Source organism: Coloeus monedula, assembly GCF_965178545.1.
Source record: "Coloeus monedula genome assembly, chromosome: 3".
NCBI lineage: Eukaryota > Metazoa > Chordata > Aves > Passeriformes > Corvidae > Coloeus > Coloeus monedula.
In genome coordinates this window covers 1,102,952-1,115,377 of record NC_138783.1, presented here as the reverse complement: position 1 = coordinate 1,115,377, position 12,426 = coordinate 1,102,952, and the positions used below count along the sequence as shown (strand labels likewise).

Below are 12,426 nucleotides of genomic sequence, written 5' to 3'. Positions count from 1 at the left end.
TCCTCTCCCCTTCTGCCAGTGACACTTGGGGAAATCCCAGCTCAGGAAGTTGTGCTTCTGTAGACATTTGCTTGGCCAGAGGTCAGTTTACCTCATGGCCAGGATGCTCTGCAGCAGTGCTGCTTCACTCAGTCTTGCCAAGACAGCGGTTTTCTTGGAGTTGACCCTCCCAAAGTTCTCCTCGGTGCTGGAAGTCTGCTTTGAAAACTCACACTTTTCAGTTTCTGCTGTGCCTCCGTATGAAATTCAAGTCACAGTGTGCCTGCAGTGCAGTGCTGCTGGGAACCACGTCTTGGGTGCCAGCACAAAGCTGAACACAAACCCAGAATAACACTGGGGCAGGAGGGGAGATCCAAGACAACAGGCTGTCTCTTGGCACAGGAATGCACTTCAGAGAGGCAGCAAGCCCTCGTGGCTGCCAGCAAACAGGTTCTCTTAAGGGCCTGTTCAAGGAGCCCAAGTCAAGAGGTCCTGAACAATGCCCACGTCAGATGCCTGCAGTAACAACGACAGGAACACTTCCACTGCAGTGGCCCCAGCTCAGCAAATAATGTTCTAACATGTTTAACTTTGCAGAGAACAGAGGATGGCACATGACCTTGCAAAATCAGGCTGTGACATTTTGAGGACTTTTGAAGAGCTTTCCCCACTTACCCGACCGCTTGGATTGTTTCCCTCTGCAAATCCTCAGTCTAAGAGAGAGGCAATTCCTGCTGGCTGCTGCCAAAGGGAGCTTCGGCTGAATTGAGAGGAAACTGGTTTGAAAAAGAATCCAGCAAGAACTGTGGGATTTGGCCAGGAGACCAACAAAGAACAAGAGAAGCAACTTCAGCTATCGGAGGGACTATTTAGCTGTCGGAGGGACACCCCCCTGTCTTTTTCCTCATTTTTTCCCTCTTCTTTTTTTTTCTTTCAGAGTCTACTTCCGGCAGACCTGCTGGAGATGGTGCCAATCCAGGCAGCAGCACTCACTCCCAGCACCATCCTGGAGCATCCTGACTATGCCAATGCAGCTCAGAGCTGCAGCTCAGGGCACAGGCAAAGGGAAGGCTGGAGACTTGGACTTCTGCACCCAAATCACAAACCTTTACTGTCTAGTTTAAGCTTAGCCAGGAGAATGAGACAAAGAGCCAGACCACGGAGATATTTTGCAGCCATCAGTACTGCAAGTCCATATCCAGCTTCTTTCTTTTTGCTGTGCCCAAGGCGGCAATAAATTCCGTTTCTTTCCTCCCTTATTTCCAGTGATAGCTGTCTGGCTTCACTTGCAGCTTGCTTTGTATTTACCACTGTTCTCACCGCAAAAATCTGAGCTCCGTTTTCAAAACCAGCTGGTGATTTTGGGTGGCCAATTCAAATCATATTAAACAGACCTAACTCTGAAGCCTGCACAACTGTCAGCACAGTCCCAAAATCAACCCCTTCAAGGGCATCTCATTTTGGGCAATCAACCAGCCAGGCACAGAACAAATCATTCATCACAACCAAATCCAAGGATTAGAAAATGCCAACTTCATTCTCTGGGTAGAGTTTATTCTTTCCTCTAACTGTTCCAACTTCGCAAATTTTACAGTGCAGTAAAGGAATGGGGTTTTTTATACAGCAAGTTCCAGTATCTTAAGAAATAAAGCACTAAAGAAAAGGGTATTTCGGTATTTGCTCTAATTGTAGAAAAAACCGGCAATCAGAAAAGGTAGGGAGGAGTCACTGCTGTTAAGGTATTTTCTTTTCTTGTGACTCTAACAGCGCAAGAGTTTGGGGTGTAGCAATACACGAACCCAGCTGCTGTAGAGGAGTCCAGGATAAATGTCTCAGCAGGCAGCAGGCCACTGGCTCTGCTGGCAGACTAGACACGGCCTGGAAAACTTGAAATCAGCCCCTGAAGAAACATCAACTCTTCCAGACAAGAAAGTAGCTCCGAGTACATTCACTCGTGTACTTCGGATTCCTGGTAGCCTGAAGGGAAAGAATCCAACGGCCAGGGGAAAAAAAAGAACATCCCACCATTCCCTACAGCCCAAACATGACAGAAGCCAGCAGTGTAGAGAGGTATTCAGGAGGACTTTAGATAAGCAAATGATCGCAAGGCCTCTTGATGCCACAGCCAACTTAAACATAATCCCTAAAAGCATAAGCAGGATGTATTTGTTAAAGTAAGAAAAGGTATTAATTACACCTGTCCAAGGCACTGGGGACTATTATTAGGTTGCTGTATCCAGTTCTGGTGCCAGTAATTAAAAAATCATGTTGAAGCTTTGGAAAGAGTTCTGAAAAGAGCTTCAGAACAGTCTGAGGCCCAACAACTGTTTGTCGTAGCAACAGAGGGAAGCTCAAAATATTTAATTAAGAGAATGCTAAGCACTGACTCAATGATTTTCTGCAAGCACCTACATGAGGGAAAGATTTCTGATAACAGAAAGCTCTTTAATAAAATTGAAATGAACAGCCCAAAAGGTAAATTGGGCAAACTCAGGCTATTTGTCTTCAACACGTCTGTTACCTCACATCATACTTATGGGGAACTTTGTGCCATGTTCCACAGGCAACTGTGGTTATCCTTCCCCGGACTTCTGCTCTGCTGTTTCCACAGAGCCAGCTGCCCTTTCTGTCTCACCATCTGTGTCACTCCCTGCTCAAACAGGGACAGACAGACACATCCTGACCTGTCAGCGTCCCTGGCACCTGGAACAGACAGACCTTTACAGCTCAGGGACCAGCAGGAGATGGTTTGGAGGCAACTGGGGTGCCACAATGCCCCTACCCAACCACTCGGAAAAGAAACCCCCCTAAAATACATTTTTCCTTGGTTCTACATGTCCAAAGCAGCAGCATTTGTACCAGACACAGGTGCCACAGGGTCAGAGACTGCCTGGGAAGCTGGAGCACAGAACAGCCTCATCCATGGGAAGGAACTTGGTTTATGGCTTATCTTTAGTGGGTCACGGCAGGGATCTGTCTTGCCTTTGGCAGAAAGAAATCAATTCCAGCAACCTTCCAGTGCTCTCTTGGTCAGCTCATTAATGGGGCAGCCGTAACTGCATCTGTGAGGGAGAGCAGCACATTTTTACCTCCCTGCCCTCTAAGGATATCTACACAAGTCAAGAGAGATTATGCAGAGACTGATGAAAGTAGTGGTGGCAGAAAGCCAGACAGAGACATACACGAGGATGCACTAAAAGGTTCCAAAAGAAATCCTTACAGAGCTTGTCAAAACCAGCCTCCAGGCCGGAGACATTTCCTGCAAAGAACAATCTTGTCTCCGAGCGCCTGGGACAGACGGGTTTGCCTTGCCTTGCCATTGACAAAATGCAAAACATCCATCAAGTATCACTTTCCAAAATCTCCCTGTTTTTCAGAAAAGGGCTTTTTGACCCCCGTTCCTAAAGTAAGACTGACATGACAAAACACTGGAGGAAAACCCTAAACTGAAGGAATGAGCAGCTATCAGGGAAGACTTTCCTCAGGGAAGCACACGGGGAGCCCGATGTGCAGATGGAAAACCCCTTTGGACCAACAAGGTCCTCACTCCACATCACTGGAAGTTGGTGGCTGCTCCCAGCCACTCCCAGGGGCAACCAGGGCGATGAGTGCTGGGAAGAGGAGGTTCCCTGCACCCAGACGTGTCCCCAGCAGGCTGGCAGGACAAGAGAAGGGACATGGGAGAGCACAGACAATGCTTCAGCTGCCAGCGTGTCCCACATCCCACCCAGCTGTTCCTGATAAACCATAACTCACCCTCCTAACGCTGAGAGCTTCCCCTGGCACAGAGAGATGGATGAAGGTCTCAGGTTACGAGCGGGGAAGTAGAAGCAGAGCAGTGATACCAATGACATTCCTCCAGCACCGATCCCTGCAGGAGACACCCAGCAGCCAACGCGGCTTCCCATTTTCCTGGTTGTGGGATATGTTTCCCATTAAATAGCCCCTGTTTCACATTTTAGTGATCTTATGCAGAACTCATGGAAGGCTAAGTGCCCCTGATTTAATACCAATACAGCTCTCTGGCTTTAAGGAAGAGAAAAACCAACAACCCAATCCCCGTGAGCCACTGCTTTCGAGGCCCAGGTAATACCCTCCTTTGTAGTGGTTTAAAACACAGCAGATAAAACATTTACAACTGCCAGGAGCCAGGAAAAAGGTGTCTCCAATAAAGATTTTATATATAAATAATACGCTCTCTCCCTCAGCTCCGTGGACATTATTCACAGAAAATAAATTTATTCTCTGAAAAAAATGTTTCCATGACAATCTTCCACAACAGACAGAGAGCAAAGGAACTTTATTTTATATAACTTGCCTTTTTTTAGTTCTCTTTGTTGCAATGGCTTTCCTCCCAGTGCCTCTGATCTCACATGGCAAATGAGAAGCACTGTGGGTATAGCACCAAAGGTGTTGAACCCAGAGCTCAGCAGGACCAGAGCAGAGCAAACACTGACAGAAAAGGAGACTTTGGTCAGGACAGCAGCAGATTCTGTTAATTTTTCGCAGGAGTTTTCCCTGGGGGACCACGGTGACTCCTCCCAGGCCAAACTTTCCATGAGGATAAGGTCTGACCCTGCTCTCTGCTAGCACTGACTCTGAGCACAGATCAGCACACAGGTGTGGCAGGGGTTCACTGAGCCAGCTCGCGGAGGGGTGCCTCTGTACTAGGTGGGCCCCAGAGTGGCTTCTCTCCTGCTCCAGAAAAGCCAGCCCAGCTCTCCTCATAGCACAACCTCCAGCCCACCAAACCGCTCTCAACACTGAGTTCATCTCCTGCAGGAGATCGGCCACCAGACAACCCCGCAGTGAAACACAGCATGAGCTGTTTCACTGAGCCATGGGAGAGAGAGCTTTGGGTTTTCTGCTCTTCAACTCATCTGAAAATAACAGCTCAGCCAATCAGGAGCTGAAGGAACCAAAGTGGGGCAAGCAGAGCAGCACCAGCATGGCCTGAGTCCAGCCAGTTTGCTCCGGTGCACTTGTATCCCACACTGCCAGGTGAGCACCAGCACTGCAATCCACCTAATTCGTCTCCTGGCTGGTATCTCCCCAGTTATTGGCTTTGGACAGCTTTGATGCCTCTCCATAACCTTGAAGAACAGCACAGTCAGCTGTAAACCCTCAGCTCATTTCCGTGCCACTGCTCAGACAACACAACAGCTTGGGGTCCAGGCAGACTGTCACAATTCAGTCACCACAAGGTTTGTCACGACTGCTTTCCTGCCAGGGTTGTATCCTTGTGAAGAGCAAGTGGTTCTCATTTATAACCTCCCTTTTCCCAACTGCCGGCAAACAAAACTCCTGAGGGCAGAGGGACAAAGAGCTGCATCTGCTGAAATGCAAGAAGCTGCAGCAGCATCCTGCAGGTCACTGGAGTCACAGGAGACACTGCACAATGCAGGAAGCAAGACGTGCTCTAATTGCCAAGACATTTAGAGGTAACACATGCCTTTGGAAATGGGCATACAGCTCTACATACCATTAAACAAGTTAAAATTACAAAACTTGCAGGAACAAGTACACGGATCCAGATGTGAGCGTCACCTGGTGTCAATTCAACCCAAAACACTCGGCTTCCCTCCATCCTGCATCTGCCACTGAAAGGATAACAGTCTGTAGGAAAAGCAGCACATTGCTGACATGAGGCATCCTTAAAACTGCTGAACGCAAACTTGAAAGCAGATTATCTCAAGAGGATAAGGAACTGCCACATGCGCATCAATTCAGCTCATTGCAGAACAAGTTGCAAGCTACAGCTGAAAAACATTAAGGCAGTCTTTCTGAAGTCAGACTGTGCATTAATGAACAGGCTCCCCGCCTATCCGAGCCCATTCCTGCTCACACCCAGTGTGCAACACAGGAAAGAGAGAGAGGGAAGAGTGTGGCTTCCTAACCAATTTTCACCTGGTTATCTTCCAGGTGAAACAGTCTGAGCAGCTGGGAGCACATCGGCAGTTTGGCTTCACTCTGCCTTTTGCTGTAAACTCTTGCAAGCTCCATAACACCTATCAGGGAACACTACACTGACACAGCAGCCTGGTCCTGCTCCCAGCCAAGTCCTCAGTGCTGCCACTGCAACCACAACACTGTTCTCCAAAACATTTCCTGGAGTGTTGCATGTTAACAGAAGTGTGTGTGGAGTGGCTTTAGCACAAATTCTGGATCTGCACTCACAGACACAAACCCCTGTGAACAGAACAGTGTCAAAGCTGTGAAAGCAAACACCTAGAAGCAAGAAAATGTCAAAATCCAGGCTGCAGAAACACCCTCGTTTTGTTTCCTCAGTGCATGTAATTAAGAGTGGCACATCATCCAGGTGCAACAGTTGGCAGCTGTTTAATAAAGTGGAACAGCATCCTGGGAAAAAGCCACCCTGTGGATTGGCAGTCAGTGCTTTCCAAAATAAGCTTTTTTTTTTTCTTTTTTTGGATAGAGATAAAATTTGAAAATACGTAGAGAAACAGGTAAAGATAAAACTACTAACTAAATGTAAGTGAGAGAGCAAATGCATCCAGGAAACTGATATGCAAGTATCACTGGGGGAAGAAAAAGCCCCACCAGATCAAATTTCAAGTTAAAATCCTGCAGCTTTACCCTCTGAGCCCCTGAAAACAATGAAGGTGTCACTGTTTTACCTGCAACCTCACAATACCTGGGAGGGAGGAAAAAGGAAAAGGTTGAACGGAAAGACCTGTGAACACCTTGGCAACTCAACTTCTGTCTGCAGTGAGGCAACCTGCTGACCCATTTGGTTGGCAGGATGGTTTGAAAGTGACACCACACACACCCTCAAGGCCCCCAAAACTCAGAAAGGGTAAAGACAGAGGCAAAGATCCTAGAAGTGTACATGGGCATGTACCAAATTCCCCAGGTTTTAAACCAGTGCTACTGCTTGGGAAATGCTGGAGCTTGAAATACAGACAAGGATGACAGTACCCCCCAGTGTTGAATTTCCCAGTAGCGATGTCACCAGGGAGGAAACAGCCACCCGGGGCATCAACAGGGCAAGATCCTCACCTGCCAACACCCCCAAAAGCCACCAAGTCTCCATTCCCTGAAGCCTGTGGTGAAAGACACAGGGAAAGGGTGAATTTACTCACGGCAAAATTTAACTCTGTGACACAAAGAGGCATTTCCAGGTCTCTGCAGGGAGGCTGCTCTGCCCGCCCACCCACCCCTCCACCTCCGGGGGGGCTCAAATATGCCTTTTTTTTTCTCTACCTTTTTAACAAAGAAATGCATTCTGAACATGAACTCTTCTGTGAAAAGGCCACCTTTAATATTAATTGCTTTGCCTCCATAGAAAAACTGGTAAATTGTATTTTTAGCCACTGCTTCCCACTGTTGCAGAAAGCCTCTTGACTAAGTGTAACTAAAAACGTACCTTGTTCCAGCTCAACAATAGCACTAAAGAAAATGATAAACAAAGCTTTCCGTGGATGAGAAATCAAATGAGTCAATTTGCCTTGGTGACTTTTTTTTTGTGGTGCCAAAGATTACACCAAAAAGCAGTTAAATATAATCTTGGATCAGGTTTGTTTACAGGGACTTTGGCTCAGTATATTGTCAATGTGTTGTCACTCCACAATGCTGTACAGAGTTATTGGGACATTTCGCTGGGGTCTGCAGCAGATAACGGAATAGATAACACAGAGTGTGCTAACAGAGCCTCAAATCACCCCACCACAGTGATGGCAACGTACTCTCAGCTCCACAAGAACGCAAAAAGTAAGTATATTTTTATAAAAATATACCTTTTTAAAATAAAAATATCTCTCTTTATAAAGGAGAGATATCTGCTTTCCCTGACCCCCATCACCCAGCAATTGACTTGGAACAATCCAAGAGTATGTTTTGCACAGGCTCCCAAAGTCACCCAAATACAGCTCACTCAGCAGGGCTCCAGAGCCACAATTTCAAGCTAAATTGGCTTGCTCTTCATAGAGGAGCTATGTTTCCTTAGGATTAGCAATAAAGACTGCCCGAGTCGAGCTGACAAATCAGCCTTTTACCCCAAAATGTCAGATTACAGGCTGCGATATTTCATTCAAAAGCCATGGAAAGAATAATCCGTTCAACATTCTCCTGCACTCAGCTAAAATGCACTTAATTGCATCAGGCCCCACCAAGGGTTTTCCAAGCCCAGAAAACAATAACATGCGTGGCACTATGGCAGCACAAACCACAAGCAGCACCGCAAGACGTGTGGGTTAAAGCCCACTGATGAAAACCTGGGTAGGGAAGGTTTAAAAATCTCACCTCAGCTCACCCTCCCGAGCTCGTAGGAGCTGCCGAGTCCCATCCCACACAGGTCACGCCGAGTGCACCACCCATCAGCTGCCCTGCTAAAGGAACCAGTGTCTGGCCCACGGAATGTGCCATCCCATCCCTCTTGAAGACCTTGCCAGATTCCAGTAATGTCAGGCTGAGGTAATGGCAGATTTTTGGCACCCGCTTGGCATCGCCTCGACTGGGTACAATGCCTTGTGTCAGGGCAATGGATCCAAGCCTGGCTGGGGGCTCATTAATCCACGGATTTCATTCCCAAACACACAATTTTCTGAGACAATAATGTGCATTAACTCCTCTGGAGTTGCTAAAGTCTGCTGCAAATCAAAACCTGTTTGGGCCCCCGCTACTGAAGTCTGACATTTCAGTGACCGTAAGGGGCCCGGGCTCTGCCAGAACAGCTCCCAGACAGCAGGAGGAAGACTCTGCTTAGGGCAATTTCATCGAATTTAGGCAATGCCCTCGGCTCAACAGCGGCTTTACAGACAAAAATCAGATGTCAATTGGGGTTTTTTTGCTTTCAACACACAGAGGCACTAATCCCAGAATAACAGGCTTGTAAAACATCCGCTTAGAAAAATGCAGTGATCCCAGTGATCCACAGGAGACGGCCGTGTTTCCCCACTCTGCTGCACTGGACTCCCCTTGTGAGCACACGAAGTGCTCACTCCTGCAGACCAACTTTTCTTCTGCAAGTGAAAAACTGGGACACTCTACACAGCCAGCTGCTGCCTCGGGCCATGGAAGTGGGGACAGCATCGGGCCCTTAAGGAGCAACCTTCCCTTCTGGCCTCGGGAGGAGCAAGGTGGGAATGGGATCAGGAAGAGAAGTGCCTGGCGGCCAGAGAGCAGGGACTTGTTGGCAGCTGGTCATGGCAGGATGCTATGGTGGAAGTGCTTAAGAAATGGTTGATGTCCGCAGCCAAGAGCAACGATCTCTCCCCACAGAGCCTCCTCCCATGACCTGCTGCCAACAAATCCCTGCTCTCCGGCCGCCAGGCACTTCTCTTCCTGATCCCATTCCCACCCTTGCCAGCCTCAGCCTCCCTGCTGACACAGCCCTGGGCTCCGAAAGGAAGGAGCTCGGGTAAGCAGATGTTTCCCTTCTCTCCCTGCTATCCCAGGCGGAGCTCCATCGCCTGTGGTGGGCTCCATGCGGGCAGAGCTGCGAGGCACAGCCGGCTTGGGCACATCTCAGCTGCCTCTGGCTGGGGGCCACGCCAGAGCTCGGCACAGGAACGTGCCCAGGAGAGCTGAGTTTCCATCAGCTCCGACCTGGGGTGAAACCCTCACGTGGGGTCACGCCTGGGATGGAAAGCATTCGCCCCTGGGGTGAGAGGAAGGAACCTCACTCAGAGAGGACCTCACCTGAAACAAATCATTAATAACTCTTATCTCCTACCTATTAACTCAAACTGCTTATGCACAAACAGCTGGAACTGAAGAAGGGGGTTTCTGGGAAGGTGGACCTTTGATTAGTCAGTTTGAAAGTATGTGACTGATCCTTCACCCACTGCCAGCGAGAGCTTCCTCTGGTGCCACGGCACAGGATCAGGTCAGACAGAGCTCTGAGATCACCCTGTCTGTCCTCAAAGATGGACACGGCACCCTGGCAGGAAGGAAGCGTGACTTGCTGAGTTTCTGCTTGTCACTTTGTCACAGTGTGTGCTGTTCAAGACACTGAGGGAGAAAAAAACCCGAATCAAGCAGCAGACCTGGGAGCTGAGACATAGGGGTGTGTGGTGGATCTTTTTTATTTTTTTCCCCTCTTAACAGACTGAGATAAATGTAGCAAACCCAAAATGTGGAGGTGGGGAGGACGTGTGTGTGCATGTGCCTTTTATCAACTGGAGGATCATTGGATGTTTCTGTTACCAAGGAGAAGCACACGCTTGGTAACAGAGGAGAGCAACATTTATTTATTCTTTTGCATTCCTATATGATAATATCCACTAACCTTATCATTTTTCACATGATGAGATTCTCAGAGTCCTATATTAAATTTCACTCCGTGACAAATTTACTGGAATGAAAAAATAACTACCCGAGAGTGCAAGAATGCAATCATCAACAGCGGCACGTTTGCAGTGCTGCTGGAGCTGGAGGGAATTACACCGCACACAGCCCCACGGCTCCAGGGAGGCTTCAGCAACAACCCAGCATCCTGCTTCGGGAAGGGAACCCTCTGCTAAGATACAAGACAGGCAGAAGTCCGATAGCTCACAGAATCCCGGAGTCATTTAGGCTGGAAAAGACCTCAGAGATCACCGAGTCCAAGCTGTGACCGATCCCACTTTGTCCCCAGCCCAGAGCACTGAGTGCCACCTCCAGTCCTTCCTTGGACGCCTCCAGGGATGGGGACTCCAAATCTCCCTGGGCAGCCCCTGCCAATGCTTAACAACCCTTTCCATGGAGAAATTCCTGCTGATGTCCAGCCTGAGCCTCCCCTGGCCCAGCCTGAGGCCATTCCCTCTCCTCCTGTCCCTGTTCCCTGGGAGCAGAGCCCAACCCGCGCGGCTGTCCCCTCCTGCCAGGGAGTTGTGCAGAGCCACAAGGTGCCCTCTGAGCCTCCTTTTCTCAGCGATAAACAACCCCAGCTCCCCCTCCCAGCACTTAGAAGTTGTGTGGATAAACAAGAGCAGCACAACTCTTTGTCGGGGGCTCCGGGGGGTTCGTCCTTGCTCGATTTACTGCCCAGCCAAGCCCCCGCTGCTCTTTATAACGCTGTGACCTGTCCTAACGGATGGGTAAGAGCCTCCACTGAAGGGCTCTGGATAAAAACCAAAAAGCAGAGACCCTGCACGGACTTTTCCAACCAGCACCTTGGGGAAGAACCATCCGGGGTGCACCTCCACCAGCAAAGACATTTGCCGTGCGTTGTACCAACAACTTGAGACGGCCGGACTGTGCCCCCTTCCCTTGGCATCTCCCATCGCCTGGTGCGCGACAAGTACCTGTGTGTACCCACGCGTGATATGTCGCGACTACACTGCACACAGCGACGGCTGCCCAGCAACACAAGCCCCACCAAAAACCCCACTTTTCTCACGAAAAAAGTAAGCAAGCAAACGAGGCGGGGGGGGGGGGGGGGGGGGGCAGGGGGGAAGATGAAAAGAAAATTTAAAATTAAAGGAAAAAAGAGACAGGTCAAGGCAGCCGAAGTATTGCAAGAGGAAGGCGAGACTGCAGCCGCGGAAAGCTCGGCGGGCGCGGGGGAAGCGCCCGGCGGAGCCGCGGGAAGTTGGGGACGGCGCCGAGCGGGCTCCTCCATCCTCACGGGGAACTCATCCTCCGGGAGGACTTCTCCATCCTCACGGGGAACTCATCCTCTGGGAGGACTTCTCCATCCTGCCGGGGGGCTCAGCCTCCGGGAGGGCTCCTCCGTCCTCCCGGGGGGCTCAGCACACCCCGCACACCAGCCAGCCCCCCGTTTTCCCGCCGTGGTGCCCCCGGGGGGCTCCCGGCGGGCGCGGTACCTTCTCTCCGGTGAGCACATGCAGCCCCTCGCGGACCTTGGCGAAGGAGCCCTCTCCCAGCTTCCTGCCGATCAGGTAGTTGCCGACCCTCTTGGTGTGCTGGAAGTCGCGGAGCCGCTCCCGGGGCGCGGCGGCGCTGAGCCAGGCGGCCAGGAAGGAGCCGCCGTCCGCCGCCGCCCGCCGCGCCTCCCCGCCCGCCGCCACGGCCGCCGGCTCGCCCAGGAGCCCATCGCCCGCCGCCGCCGGCATGCCCGGCTCTCCTTGCCCCTGCTCCTGCTCCGGCCGCTGCCTCCGGGGCGCTCACCGAAGTTGCTGCGGGGAGCGGAGCGGCGGCTGCAGCAGAGGGGCCGCGGGGCGGAGCGGGGCGGGCGGGGGCCGGCACTGGGGCGAGCCGAGGTGCCCCGGGCTGCCGCCCCTCCTTGGAGCCGGCGCCTCCTCCCGTTCCTCCTCCCCGCTCCAGCCTCACGCCGGCAGCGGGGCAGGGGGAGGAGGGACCGGCGGACGGAGGGGGAACGGCTCCATTCAGTTTGAATTTGCGGTAATTTAATCCGCTCGCACGCGGCGGGAGCAGCTGCAATCCAGACCCGACAGCCTGGGGGTTTGCACACCCGGCTGTCCCCCCCGGCATCCCAGCGCGGGGCTGCAGCGCATCCCTCTCCCGGGAATTAACCCGGCGCTC

At 51.0% G+C, this 12,426-nt stretch overlaps 1 protein-coding gene across 1 annotated transcript in view; it reads right to left on the bottom strand.

Annotated features, from left to right (window-relative positions):
• Nucleotides 1-11,996, bottom strand: part of HUNK (hormonally up-regulated Neu-associated kinase) — a gene marked incomplete at both ends in the record, with an annotated part of 43,312 nt that extends 31,316 nt beyond the window's left edge. The window contains one exon of the mRNA XM_082279348.1: nt 11,748-11,996. Within this exon, the coding sequence (XP_082135474.1) occupies nt 11,748-11,996 (249 nt within the window). The remainder of the gene's footprint in view (nt 1-11,747) is intronic.
• Between the last annotated feature and the right edge of the window lie 430 nt (nt 11,997-12,426).